General features: G+C 46.7%; 2 protein-coding genes across 7 annotated transcripts in view; one reads left to right on the top strand and one right to left on the bottom strand.

The window, feature by feature from the left end:
* Positions 1-9048, top strand: part of LOC149339369 (coronin-2B-like) — a 210983-nt gene extending 201935 nt beyond the window's left edge. For all 3 annotated transcript variants that reach the window (XM_089548127.1, XM_089548128.1, XM_089548129.1), the window contains one exon: positions 8141-9048. In XM_089548127.1, the coding sequence (XP_089404253.1) occupies positions 8141-8269 (129 nt within the window). In that variant the 3' untranslated portion in view covers positions 8270-9048. The remainder of the gene's footprint in view (positions 1-8140) is intronic.
* Positions 9049-9596: 548 nt separating this feature from the next.
* On the bottom strand, positions 9597-14287 carry Mapmodulin (acidic leucine-rich nuclear phosphoprotein 32 mapmodulin). 4 transcript variants are annotated; one of them, XM_089548131.1, is made up of 9 exons: positions 13956-14287; positions 13191-13280; positions 11705-11848; positions 11503-11622; positions 11224-11389; positions 11082-11135; positions 10860-10996; positions 10534-10594; positions 9597-10447 (listed from the first exon to the last, which is right to left on the bottom strand). In XM_089548131.1, the coding sequence occupies exons 2-9, from the start codon at positions 13236-13238 to the stop codon at positions 10389-10391; spliced, it is 789 nt and encodes a 262-aa protein (XP_089404257.1). In that variant the 5' UTR covers positions 13239-13280; positions 13956-14287; the 3' UTR covers positions 9597-10388. The 4 variants fall into 4 exon arrangements, with proteins under 4 accessions (XP_089404257.1, XP_089404256.1, XP_089404258.1 ...); XM_089548130.1 differs by having other exon boundaries at positions 13191-13299; positions 13956-14286; XM_089548132.1 differs by lacking the exon at positions 13956-14287 and having other exon boundaries at positions 10896-10996; positions 13191-13890.
* Between the last annotated feature and the right edge of the window lie 313 nt (positions 14288-14600).

Below are 14600 nucleotides of genomic sequence, written 5' to 3'. Positions count from 1 at the left end.
GCTTTGCAGGGCTTTTATCTAAGACAAACAAGTTGTTTTTGTTGATCTAATATAAAACGCAGAGAGGTGACAAAATGTGTCTCTATTTATTCACACAATTTGCAGTATATTTACTGTTTGTCCAATCATCAAGCTCGCGCCAGGTGATGTCATATCCGCTGCTAAAAACCCGCCACTGTGTGGCGACACCATCAGAGCCATGAAGTTGTTTTTGGGAGGACATTAAAATATTAAAAAAACAGAATATACGCGGCATTACCGACGCTAATAGCACCATTATAACTCACCGTATGCAATCAACAGGCAAAACAGTTAACTAAGATTGTGTTTCTGGGCCCCTTTTTAACGGCATCATTGTATGAGACTTTGCCCATGCTAATAATGTCCTGCTCCAAGGCTGTTGTGCATTCAGAATGGTCGCTTTAATGTTGAGTAATGTTCCTGTAGTCTACAGACAAAGGCAGCTAGGCATTTCAGTATTGTGCAAGAGATCGTAATGCATGAGAAAAAAAAAGTAAAGAGAAAAACGAAATTATTGTATACTTCAAATACCGTATGCATGAAATACATGAACAATACAAACTGTCCCTCGGTGGGAATGATGCGCTAACTTGCACCATTGCATAAAGCCTGCTGCAGATATCTGGTTTTTGATGAAGTTGCACCAATGCTACGCCAAAATACTATCCCAGCAATGGCGAGCCATAGCAAGTTGAGGTGGTGGAGGCTACCGCTTAAAGGGACACCGAGGAGAAATTGAAGTTGGCTTGTATCGGCAGAATACCAGCTCCTCATTACAGAAACGCCACTCATACTGTCAACAACGCTATTGTAACGTAGAAAAGAGCAAGAACCAAAATACATGTATCGCCGCCACAGGCCAAACTCGCAAGTACAAGCGTGATGACGTCATAGGACAAAGCAGTGTTGCTAGAACCAAAGGTTCTAGCAACTCTAGGACCCAAAAAGCCATAAATCAGTGAGGGGCAGCCAATGCATGCGCAAATCTCCTTGACGTCGCCAGATGGCGCCACGTGCCCGGCAGCTACGCGCGCGTCTGAAGCATTGGGACCAATCAGCGCCGGCTCACCGGCGTTAGGCGGGCCCCGGTATTCCGCTAGTGGTAACAAGGTACACGGTATGCTAAAGGTGTCTATTTGCGAGAACTTCGTTGACGACTTCGAGAACGAGATCCATCGTAACGCTGGCAAAACGCCAGTGCAAACGTAAGCGAAGCGACTGTAGCGACGGCTGCAATAGCCGATAGATGCCTTCAACGTGCGGCCAGCGGTAGCTTTCGTTTCGGCTGCTGCTAGGCCGCACTGCTGGCCGTCAGAAATCACGGAGTCTGCGTTACGTCATGTTCACGTCATGTTTCACGTCGCTTAGTCCTGTGTCGTCATAGGAGAATCCCAAGTTTGAATCAGAGCGGCAGGAAGAACTTTTTCAACTTCGAATCCAAGTTTCTCAGAAATAAATGCATTTTTCGCTGCCGGCCAAGTGGCAACAAAGCCATGACATGCCGAAATATCGGATTTTGCTATAAAAAAAATATTAATAGTGCTCTCTTCACTGTCCCTTTAATGTGCACAGGCATAACTCAGCTTTCTTCTCTTGATGTGATGAGAAAGGTGACCGACGGAATTCGACCCCACCCTGTTTCGCTTTCTGTAGTGCTTCACCACCAACTGTTAGTACACGGTGCACATGCTTTGCATATCTACCTCGATGACACTGCAAACATTGCCCAAAAAGAAAGTGGCGAATGCACAAGCACATAAAAATTGTTTTTAAGAGACTTAAGGATTGCTAAATTTCAGCCGAGCTAGAGTAATCAGGCTTTTGAACAGCACTATCATGCGTCCTGTAGGGTGAATCTGTAACGGCTAGAATGGATTCAGATGCGTTACAGGTGGTATTTCAATTTGATGAGTCTTGCTGGCGCTCGCTATAAGAGCATTGTCATTATCTGAGCACCAGTCTGTTTGTAAAGCAAAGCCAAGTTAATTTGAAATTCTGGGGTAGAAAATTGGTTTGATTAAATTGGAGTTCTAAAATTGCACATTGTGAGGTTTAACATCTCGAAGTAACATATTGGCTATTAGGGAGGCCATAGTGGCAGGCTCGAGATAAATTTAGACCACCAGAGGTTCTTTAACGCACACTGACATCACACAGAACACAGATATTTTTGTATTTTGTCTCCATCAAAATGCAACCGTCATAGCCGGCATCGAATTGGCGACCTTGGCATCAGCAGCCGAGTGCCAAAGCCACTAAGCTAGTTATGTGGGTGGAGTTACTGAATTGTGCCACTTTCAATTATAAGATGGCATTCTCCACAGGTTGGCTCCATGAGGTGGAGCGCGCACATTCGCAACGAAAGGCTTGGTCGCGAGATGCATGGCAGTGTTGAACTGCAACAAATTACTCTGCTGTGCCATGAAATAACAATGGGGTGGTCACGCTCCTGCTGCAACGTCATAATTCTAATGAAGCAAAGTGCCCACGCTCATCTCAGAGCTATTATTGTGACTGGTGGCCTGTGTTTTTAAATCTTGCAGGCCTTATTTTAAGCCTAAAAGATTGAATCACCCCAGCATTGCACTGAAGAAAACGATCTGAAATGAAGAGTTCTGAACATGCTCTACTAATTTTGCACAAAAAAATTTAGCACTAAAGTTTACGATACAGAAGTTAGCTCATTTGTGTTAAGTGATTAGGAAATTAGGCGCATTTAAAAATGATGCGGACCTGATTAAGATGACTGCCTATAACCCTGGACTGTTTAAAACAATATTCGCAAGGCACGGTGTCGTTTTCTGAACCTTGGCAAAAGTTAGCTAACACCCTGTGTATTCAGAATTTTAAGGCGGAAGCGTTTAATGCCTTATCGTTGTAAGCAGGAGTTAACAGAAACGTCGCGCTTTTCAATGGGTCGTGACGTCACAGTGCGCAAATTTCAAACGGGCCAATTGTACTTTGGCTAGTAACCATGCAACCAATTAAAGGGATGGTATAGTGATGCTCCAAGTAAGTGGGACTGAGGTTAGTTAATTGCTTAATTAACCAAGTAGCCTAATTAACCTTTCTAGTCAGACCATGTGAACAAATAAAACCGAGTAGGAAATTGGTCGAGTTGGGGAATCGAACCAGGGTCTCTGGAGTGCGAGACGAGCACGATACCACTGCGCCATGCCAGCTCAATGGTTTGGAATGAACAAAGGCGGGTCTAGTAAATGGGATGTCTGCATTCACTCCCATCTTCCTCCCTTCGGGTTATGGCTAGGTTCAGGTGTAGACAGATACATTTCCTTTCCTCAAAAACCAATTTACGGATGAGCGACAGGTACATTTCCTTTCCTCAAAAACCAATTTACAGATGAGCAACACAGAGATATTTGAGACAGATACATTTCCTTTCCTCAAAAACCAATTTACGGATGAGCAAGGGGTAGAGCCGAAGGGGCGATGGCGTTCTGTGGACTCCCCGGCAGCTCTGCAAGATGCTGTTGCGTTCCACTCTTAGAGGCAAAGCTTATCTTAACCACACATCAGTGACACAAGCAGCACCACCGCGCTTAAGGCTTCCGACTCACCACACTTTAGGTCAACAAAGCACCCCCCTGAATCTTTTACTTTCTCAGTATCGGGCTCCTGCTACAAAACAGAAAAGACCTGCTCCAATGAAATTTTCTCTGCTACGAAGCTTGCTCCGCAATGCTCCTCTCACCTTTTGCACCACAGCACATGGAATAAACCAGTGTATTGTTGGCAGCTGCCAAGGACAAGCCAGTGTTTATTTCATGGTTACTAACCACTGTGTGACATCTGGCAATAATGTGCTCCATTTCATTCATCATGTGCGACACTGTGAAAGGTGCAGCAGTAGTCTGGATGAAAAAATGTTACTCCACGCTTGTTTTGTGGCCGAGTGGTCTAAGGCAGGAGAAAGCGATAGGGTGCGTTCAGCAATAAGAGCGCATTTAATCAAGCTCATGACTAATGTATCATGTAATAAGCCTGCAGGAAAAGCATCTATTTGTGTGCTAGCACTAGGTGCCATGCTAGCGAAAAGACCTTCCTGTCTGTGGATGAAGCCTTCATCTTCCAGCTGCCACGGTTGACAGGTGGTAGAAAGGAGAGAGGGAAATCCCTCTAGTTTAGTTTCGAGGCAGCTGCGGCCATGTAAAAAGGATGAAACCTGTGCACGCTAGCTGCAGTAAAATGGAACAGAGGGTAGTACACGTGCTACAGCCTAATGGAAAGGAGGCAAACCGTTTTTCATGGCAGCTGCAGCCAAGCGGAAAGGCAGAAACCATGTCACGCCAGCTGCCGCTGACATTGTAAAACCATCGTAAATAGCCTGTGCGAAGTGTCCATACATATTGTGCTAGCGCACCTACTTCACATTTCAATGAACTAAATCAACGGTTAATTTTTTTTTCTCTCACTACCATCACAGATGTAGGCAGCATAAACAAGAGCTTTGACAGCGTTGCAACTGATGTGAGAAACAAAGAACCCCAGGTGGTCGAAATTTCCGGAGCCCTTCACTACAGCGTCTCTCATAGCCTCAGTCGCTTCGGGACGTTAAACCTTATAAACCAACTAAACCAAACCAAAGTACAGATAGTTATAGGACATGAAAAGAAACTGCCATAACTTTTTCAACTTTTGCTTTATCATTCTAGTTTTCTCTCTGCTTGAACACAGCACATGAAATTTGTCATGTTTTGGCAGGAGCAAGCTATTTGTCTCGTTTCTTGCAGTACTCCCTTGCCATTGCAATGGCATGGCTAAGCTGGCACAACTGTAGTTGCCATCAAAGCACGAAATCGATGCCATCTTTTGCTTCTCTAGGCTTTTCTGCACTTCCTTCAAAGTTCAGAACGTCGGAAGTTATCGTTACAGAAATTATACTACTCGAGATCTCTTTCAATGCTGTACAACTTTCTCATTGCAACTTTTCACATCACCAGTGGCTTGAGGGTTCATCAGATGAAATTCAATGCTAGTGTACAGCAACGTGCATCACCACACCGCGTGCACATCAGAAGTAATGCCTTTGTTTTATGCTCACACAATGTGCCAGTCTTTTTTTTTTAACCTACGGCTCATGTTACGTGGGATGCATTGTGTGGCCATTATCCTATGTACGACTAACACTAGAAGTGAAAGGCTTTTGAGCAAGGCTGTTTGTTTTATTGCAAACAAAAATTTCCTCTTGAGTAAACATTGTATTCACAGTGAAATGTGCAACTGATAATTGCCATCGCAACACTAAAATCCGTAATACTTAGCATTTTATATTAGCACCTTAAACTGATCTACTGAAATCTACTTTAATAGACAATATATATTTCATGCATAATCTGTTTGCTGCCAGAAAGTGGAGCCAAAAGTCTTTAGGCCCTGTTCACTTGTATCATGCTCTTTTAAACACTATGCATCAAATACTTGACTTTTTGTAGTACCCTGAAGGAAGAAGTGGGCTCACTCTTATCCTTATAAAGACATAGGTGGCCGACTTCTATTCTTATAACAGCTTATTGGCAAATGCCGAAGCTATTCAATTCAAGCCATCTGTGATGATTGACTGCAAGCTTGGGAAAACTACATAACATTCATCTAAGGGTAACTACAATGCCTACCATGTCAAAAGCCTAGGAAACTTGGCGTTCTTCAAAGTTTTATGTGTGCACGTAACGTCCATATCACAGGTAGTTTACAAGCCAGCGCTGCCTCAAAATCCTCCGAGACTTGAACTGCCACCATGCAGTCCAAGTGCTACTTGTGCTCGTAGCACTGTTAACTAAGCTTTCTCTCTTGCTATGGTGTTGCTGCAAATAATGCAGCAATGGCTAATACCTTCGCACACGAGACGTAGCCATTATTGCAGTTGCTTAAATGTGCATGCACCAGAAAATGCACTCATAACTTGTTGCAAGAAACATACCTGGATCCCAGCACAGCAGTTGCAAGTTCGGTTCCTGCTGACATATTTTCATTTCACTTGCCAAGTCTCATTGAGCTCCACCTATTGTGCACATTTTTTTCTTTTGTGCCCCATGTGACCTCATTTCCACTATGAAAACGGGAACAGAAGGAGCAGATATTCCAATCATCCATTATTCACCAGGTGCAGCTGAATTCCTGGTTATTCATTCTAAAGAAGGAAAAGATTTGGTGTCTTTACACCTGTAAGTTCTTCCAATCCCGAGCTGGGCAGGCACGCTGAATTTGTATGGAAATCGCGTCAACACAGAAGCAAGGTAGCAAGCAAGGCACTGCCTGATCAAACAAAGCTGTAAGCTACACTGGTGCATGTAAAGCATAGGCCGTTTCACACTTAGAGGAAACACAGGAGGCTGCTTTCTTCCGAGCACCAGTGCTGCAACAATGGCAGGCAACGTGGTAGACGATGTGAAGCACCACATCCATATCTCTCAGAGTCTTCATGGCAGTGCTGTACGCACTGGCACCTCAAAGTGCATGGCCACGCCCTCCCATGTTCTCTTCAAGTGTGGAATCTGTATAGACTGTTGCGTAAATCAGAGAAAATCGAAAAAAAAATTCTCTCGGCCTAACCGCACGTTTGTTCGGGCTCAAATTTTGCACAGATGTTGCATTTGGCGGTCAGTTTTGTTTTATACCACATTTAGGTGGGGTACTTGCCTGATTCGGTCAGAATTATTTGGAAATCCTCATTGTCTGCGGCGACGGAAAACCAGGACAGAAAGACTTCGCAGCGCTGGTAACCGTGGCCCATCTCGCAGTCACCGGAGAAACGAGCCCTCTACTGGGGAGGGCGGCGTAGGAGGACTTGGACTCGCATCAAAGTCACGGCCATGGCCTTCTCTTGATCGCTGTACGACCGCATTTTCGGTGATGTCTCGCGCTGCTTCGCAGCAGACAGCACCAAGCAAAAATGATTTGCTCACCAATTTAGCACAGCTGGGTTTCTCCGGTTGGTACGAGATGGCTCTACAGGTACCACTGCTGAGAAGCCTTTCGGTTTTGGTTCCCCGTCGCCGCAGACGATGGGGATTTCCAAATAATTCTGACCGAATCAGGCAAGTACCCCACCTAAATGTGTTATAAAACAAAACTGACCGCCAAATGCAACCTCTGTGCGAAATTTGAGCCCGAACAAACGTGCGGTTAGGCCGAGAGAATTTTTTTTCGATTTTCTCTGATTTGCGCAACAGTCGGTATGTCATGCAATATTAGGGCAGTGCTGAACAGTTGGTGCCATGCAAGGTGAATGGCAAGACAACCAGAACACTGCTGTTAACAGTTAGCCCTTACAAAGAAAACAGTTGGGCCTGCAACAGGTAAATATATACAATTTGCATGCTGTAATACAGTAGAACCTTGATACGCTGAACCTGCACATATAGTGATGATATGGACATAGTGAATATAAGGCCAGTGTCTGAATCGTTTCCAAACGCAGTAATTTTACTCCGCTGAATTGAATACGGATATCTGTAGTACACTGTACCCAGCCCATGAAGTGCAGATACCTCGAAGCTTGAGACAGTTCCTTTTGAAGGCCATTTGACATGGTGGTGACCTGGGATGCTCAAATAAAAAAAAAACCTTCAAAAGCCATTTTCACGAGTGCACTTGCCTGCAGGATCTAGTTTCTGAAAGCTAGTGTGTCCATGCAGTTTAGAATAATTTGAGCAATGCAGTAACAGGGCCCCTAGCGCTTGGCATGCAATTGCATCGATATCGTTAAGACTACATTCGACACGAGACAAAAAGACTAAGCTAAAATTTGTTTGTCCCTGGAAACTTGTTCCTACATTCAAAATAAAATCATAGCAATTCAAAGCAACTCCACGACTGCTTTTGCAGAAGGAAGTTGCAAACTGATGTTATCGGTACTCGTATAGAGAACTAATGTGGACGACTTTGGATACAGGTTCTACTGCATCATTTATCACCCTTATATATTGCTAGTCTTGGGTCATTACAGGTCAACTAGGTTTGCAGCCATATTCTAGAGACACCTCAGATGGCTGCACTACGAGTAGTTTGCCGATAAAAGCAGCAAAATTGCCACACCGAATGGTTCTCATTGCTTCGCTCGAACAAGGCGCGTGTTGACGGCAGACGTTTTTCTGTGCAGCTACGCAAGGCATTCAGAAACCAAAGTGTGGAGCTGCGTCGACTCCGGAACCAGCTGGCCAGCAAAGAAAAGAAGATCCAAGAACTGGAAAGCAAGCTTCAGCTACAGGCACACAATGGCGGCTGCTAGGAAGGGCCTACCCAGCTGACTGAACTCCCGATGCGCAAGCAGAGGACTGTACAAAGCCTTTCCTGCAAGGAGCAGCTTCTTGCCACGAGCTAAAACGCTGCCGAGCTGCCTTTTCTGCAATCACAGGCCTCTGTGCAATTCAAAACGCTGTCAAGCAGCTACTGCCACTTGCACACAGCCCAAGCAGGCTGTTGCCTTGTTCAATTTCAGAGTGCTATGCTCGCTCTTGCCTAGTAATGGATCTTAAACATGCAACTTGTACAAGCCCATCTACAATGTTTGGCTCTCGTTCTTGCATCCATGTATGGTGCTTGGTATGAAGCAGCCAGTTGCTTCTTAAGTGCTGAGCAACATGCCATTATGATTTGCTTCATCTTCAAGAGCAGAAGTGTGTTTAGAGAACAAAATGATGCTTTGTTAGTTCCAGGGGTTCAGCAATGCAGACAAATTCTACGAGCATATACTTAGGCTACACTACAGATAGCTCATGAAGGCACTTGGGAGGCACCAAAGCGCCAAGAGCGACATTATACACATACCACGTTACCATTTTTGTCAATATTCCACTTCTGTTGTGTCGGTGTACAGAGTGTGTCAGTATTCTGTATTGTATAAACATGTTAACGCTAAGTCAGCAGTGCTGTTGAGAGCTGCACATGGTGCGCTTGAACTATGGTTGATCACATTACTTATGTTTGCAATTTCCAGCAGACAAAGTTCTATTAAAAGTTTCTATGCAACTATTTCTTTGGCTTGGCAAATAAAGCTTCACCAAATGATGCCCGTGCGCAACTTTCTTGCAGCAGAGGCCAAGGCAGTGCCTCCAAATATGAATTCCACCTAAAAATGACCCATTCATGCCAACTCATTGCACTAAATCAAAACACTATTTGACTGCACCTTGATCAAACTTTCCCTGGCCTTCGAGATTAGTGTGGTTTACCGTCCCAAAGCGACTAAGGCTATGAAGGACTTCGTAGTGAAGGGCCCCGGAAACGTGTACCAACATCTCGCAGTACACTGGCCTCTAGAATTTCGCCTTCACTGAAGTGCACTTGCCGCGGCCAGGATCGAACCACCGCGTCTTTTGGGTCAGCAGCCAAGCGCCATAACCGCCGAGCCACCACAGCAGTCCTTTGGGATTAGTAAAGTACATGTGATGATCAACTGCCACTGGGCACAAGTAAAAAAAAGCGTTAGGCACAATGCCAGCTGTCTGATCTCGACATCCAACACTCTGCAAAAAGAGATGCGGCAGTGCAGGCCTCATGACCAAGTATCCATAACAGTTTGGCCAGTCTGATTCCACGACAGTGGGCAATGGTGGTCGCCATTTCAGTAAAAACTTTATTTAACAATTGAACCAAACACTGGACAAAGCCCCTGCTGATAATTTACACTTCTGCGCACCTCTGTGCCACAGAAGACTGGCAGCCGCAATGGAAGCGCCCGCACGGTCGCAGACATTTTAAAAATTGCAGCGCACCCGCACAGGCCCTTCCCTCGCAGCCAACAATGCGACAATAAAAGGCATTTCATTCAATGTTTCGAAGGCAAATTGAGAAAAGGGAGGGCCAAGGAGAAAGAAAAAAAAAAAACGCGGATGACGATGTAGATGTGCCTGCGTGGCACTGTCCCTAGGGGCCACCCCCTTTTCTGGGCCAACTTTGGTGTCGCCGGTATCAAAGTTAACTTGATGCCCCTCACAGATTGAGGAAGGCGCAGATGCAAAAGACAGCAGCGCCCCTAACAGCACAGCTCTTGGAATGTGCATGGCTGCAAGCACAATCGATTGCGGTCGTAGCCAGAAATCAAATCTGGTTCAGCAGTAACAACCTATACAAATCTCGAAGCAACTGGTTGGGCATCTTGACGGGAATCCATGCATGCAAAAGCTTTTTAAAACACACACACAAAAAAAAATTGTTCACAAATGAAATGAACAAGGGGGAAGAAAGGCTAGGGACAGGTACCGAGGATGATGCGATTGTGATGTTGCATTTTGTTTCTCTCTGCCGCTGTACAAAGTCTACAGGTGACAATGAAGAAGACATAAAAAAAAACTAAAGTAAAGATGCCGGGATGTTCCAATTGTGTTGAGTGCTCTTCCCTCCCTCCCTCAGTCCTCCCCATCTTCCTCTTCCCGCTTTCGCTTCTGGCCTTTTGGAGACTCGTTCTCTGCAGATACAAAAAAAAAAAGAAGAAAGAAAAGTGCAATGGTCAGCACTCGCAACCATGACTCGCAACACTACAAGCTCACTTACCATCTCCATCTTCGTCATCATCCACATCATACGGGTTGTAGAAGTCTCCTTCACTTTCCTCCTGAAAGACAAAGGCACAACATTATTTGAACGTGATCGCAGATACGACATTTTTCAACTCTGCACAAGTTGGTTGCCCTAGCAGCCAAGTGACAAGCACTGGCTTCATGTGCACATACTGAGTGCTATGAAGTGTGTACAGCATCAAGTTAATTGCCCAGTTACTTCTCCCTTCTAGGCCAGTGCAGGTAAACCAAAGACAACATAAAACAGGCACAGCAACGAACAGATGTTCTTGCTCGTCTTCATATATGAATGGTACTAACATCAATGTCGTCTTTTTCTAGGTAATCGAGACCGACCTCTTCCTCCCCATCTTCTCCATCCTCCTCATCAACATCGTCATCTTCCTCCCCATCCTCGTCATCTTCGTCGTCCACGTTCACATCATCTTCATCGTCCTCTGTGAAAAGTGTTGCACTAAATAAACGACTGACAGCAGATCAGCAACACTACAAGGATCAGCCTCAAAAAGGGGCGCAGCTCACCATCACTCTCTCCTTCCCCATCCACTTCATTCTCTTCATCATCTTCCTCATTGCCTAGGCACAACGAAACAGCAAGGAGGTAATTGGTGACCCGCTGCAAAGTGAAATTCCTTGCACAGGCACATCTAAAATGATTCCTCACCATCTTCATCATCCACCTCAGAGTCCTCTGCCTCCTTCTCATCTCTGTCATAGCCGTCCAGGTACTTCAAGCTTGGGATAAGTTCGAAGACTCTGTCTCTGTAGTTCTCAATGCTTGTCACTTCACAGTTGAAAAGATCAAGGTTCTTCAGGTTTTTGAACTCTTTCTGCAAGAATCAGACAGGAACCAGCCCTTTCAGGAACACAGGTAATGCACCAAGGTGTGCAAACAAGGCAACACTCAGCAACCTGAATGCATGCAGAACTGATTGGTGCCCACCAGAGGATCCAAGGTCTCCAGCCCCTTGATTTTGTTCCCGCTCAAATTTAAATGTGTGAGCTTGGGGCTCCCGTGCAGAAGGTTGAGGCCACCAGAAATCCTGTTGTCGCTCAGCTCCAACTGCACAGAGCGGCAAGAGAAGCGGGTGAGATAAGGCGTCGCCTCCGCCAGAGGGTACCGTGCACTCCGGCCGTCGGCTCACCTTCTTGAGGTTGGGCAGCTTCGGGAAGCCCTTGAGGCTCGTAAGGCCGACATTGATGAGGCTGAGTGTCTCCAAGTTAACGAACTCCTCTGTCAGGCCGACGATGGCGGTACTCCTGCAGTTGTCGAGGTTGAGCTCGTGTATCTGCGGCGGAGGGAAGAGCGGGAGGGAATGAGATTACATGTGCCGCCACCGCCGCCGCCGAGGCGATGCGCTCGCGACGCCACCGGCGCGAACGGCGGCTCCGCCGCGGCACAATACGCCTCGCGCGAGGCGAACGCGCCGCGGTCGGCAATCGCCGCGCGCGGGGTGAGCTCGCTCTCGGCGCCCAGTCCACCGACATGGCCGCGCACAAAAATTACGTAGTTTCAACGTAAGCGCGCCATTTCTTCGGCGCCGGACACAAAGGGGATCCATATTGAAAAGAGCTCATACAAACAAACAAAAAAGCCAGCGCGAATCGGCGCGATGCCAAACTCGAAAATAAAAACAGAACTGCCGCCACAAACAACACAGCCCCCATCGCCAATAATTCGCGCCGGAGCCCAAAAGTATGACCGTACAGGCGGGATGGCGAGGCACGAAGGCGTAGGAAATAATTGTTAACTTTTTTAACTCGACTGCGCTGCCAATCCAGCCGAGAGTCAACATGGCGGTCGATTCCCAAGCAACCAAGGCCAGACATGGCCCTCGGCTGACATAAGCCGTGGGCAGGGCTACCAGTGCATCGCAAAGACTGCAGCACGCCGAGAAACTGCATGCGTGTGCTTTCTGAGGGGCAAAATGCGCTTTGCCGGAGTTGCCAAGCGGCAAACACCCCAAGGCACGCACCTTAGGCCGATAATGGCGGCGTACCGGTGCCGCACAACGTGGTCTAGCACGGTCTACAAAACACTACCGGCGATACTGATAACGGATGCCGAAAACTGAACGCTCTCAAGCCACCGATGGCACACAAAACGTTATGATGCAAATTACGACATCGTCTACGATGACATGACGAGGTGCTCCTTTGCAATAGCGCCATGTTGACATTCAGGAGAAAACCGTCCACGTTATGCATCTGCCGCAAACTCGTCTTACGCATGCAGTTTGATTAGGCGAGAGCCATAACAAATTGCGAAAGGCCAAGTTTTTCACCAGGCACGCAACGACGTCAGTACAAATGCGACATAAACTGCGATTTTTTTCAAACATTTTGGGCGGCAAGCTGCCCCTGCGCAAGCAATGATTTTCCTATTTGACGCACATTCCGTGATAAGCAAGCGCACTGGTTAGAAAGAAAACTCGAACTGCTCGTACGAACGATCCGGAATTAATATGAAACAAACGGTGACTGCTCGAACTGCAGGAACTACAGTTGGTCACAGGATGCACATTTTTTTTCTTTTTGCGCTCGCAACCACATGAACGGTGTAATGGTGCTGAAAAAAGTCTACGCCTAAGGTGAAACCGAATTTCGGACAAGCAAGGAAAAATCATTTACCTGCTCGGGGTTTTTACCCCTCTTCTCCAATTCAATCCTCTTCTCCATTTGCACTACAGCACCACAGGCGGATGGCACGCAGCCGACTCGCTAGAACACACAAGCAGCTCTGAAAAGCGGGCGCCGAGCAGCGCGGCAACCTCAATATGGGGTCCTCCTTCAAAGTACATGTACGCCGTAGCAAACTAATTACTATTCATGAGGTCACGTTCAAAGCAACCAATCGCAGGCAGCGAACGATCGAGGAAGGACTACGTCACGCGGCTCCTCGAGTCTCCGATTGGTCGAGATGGAAAAATAGTATTTTCAGCGTTGCAAGCCACCACACCTCGATTATTTTCACGCAAACTCTTGCAAAGCATACAACTTATGCTTCTGTTCGCAAATTGCGATATAGAACTGAGCAGGCCTCAGTATTAACGGCACACGCGATCAGCTGACCACCCGCGCGCCTTTTGTACACGCTATGCTATACACCGGTAGAGACACGTACGGTAAATAGCTACAATTACACGTCGTAACAAGCCCGAATCCGTGACAAACGCAGCTGCGTGCATCTTTTACGATTTTTAAAAGTGTCATGAACGCCAGAAACCACAAGTGCACGTAGTCATCGCACTGAAAGCCGGTGTTGCTAGGATACAACATTAGGCAATTATCCGGTGATCACGTGCTATGTGGTTCGCCATTTGCAAGAGCATCGAAGCTATCGAAACAGAGGCTTCTAGCTATGCTCTGTATGCGAATAACTTGAAAAACGCTTACCCGTGCCTTTCGCGTGTTCTCTAGTTGATATCAGCGCTTGCTTTATACCGAGAGTTCTCGACTTAACAGTCCGCAACGCCGCCATCGCTGCTGTTTGTTTGTTACTACAGGCTTGCCTCGTTCGCCGAGCACTAACTAATTTTCGTCTTCGTTTCGTGGCACCTCGGCACGTTTCCGAGCACACCTTGCTTCGAAAATGTCGGATTCAGTGTGGAGTCCGCGTGAGCCATGCCAGCCACCGTAGCAACGGAACCGTAGGACACGCCGAACTCCATGTCGCGCTTACTGAAAACGCTCTGCCGCAAAACAGGCATTGCATCGAGGGAATATTTGCCCGACTGCAACGCGGCTGCATACCCGCGGGCTCGTGCGGCCGAGCCATGCTCATCTGGACACGTTCGCGCGCTAACACAAAGCGTTTTTGCGCGGACTGAAGTATTTATTGCATCAGCTAACGCGTTTCTCTTTTGTGCTTGTCATAAAGGATTTAAATACGGCGTGCCGAACGTGGAAGCGCGTATGTGCGGAGGGACTACTTTCTCACGCGCAAGGAAGAATTTGAAGCTACGACCACTACGACTGCTATGACGGGCGCGCCCTTGTCAGCTACGCGGAATCGAGCAAGCGTAAAGTGTAGGTTTCAAA

The sequence above is a fragment of the Amblyomma mixtum genome, chromosome 6 (genome assembly GCF_055824585.1).
Source record: "Amblyomma mixtum isolate Tamu chromosome 6, ASM5582458v1, whole genome shotgun sequence".
In the NCBI taxonomy this organism is placed as follows: Eukaryota; Metazoa; Arthropoda; class Arachnida; order Ixodida; family Ixodidae; genus Amblyomma; species Amblyomma mixtum.
The sequence above is the reverse complement of the archived record's forward strand: the minus strand, read 5'-3'. Positions and strand labels throughout refer to the sequence as shown.

What these genes read in the sequence shown, in the direction of transcription:
- Mapmodulin (XM_089548131.1), bottom strand. Translation starts at nt 13,238, where the DNA reads ATGGAGAAGAGGATTGAATTGGAGAAGAGGGGTAAAAACCCCGAGCAG. An exon ending in GGGGTAAAAACCCCGAGCAG is followed by an intron (nt 11,849 to 13,190) that starts GTAAATGATTTT and finishes CCTCCGCCGCAG; the next exon opens with ATACACGAGCTCAACCTCGA. An exon ending in TGGGGAAGGAGAGAGTGATG is followed by an intron (nt 10,997 to 11,081) that starts GTGAGCTGCGCC and finishes CACTTTTCACAG; the next exon opens with AGGACGATGAAGATGATGTG.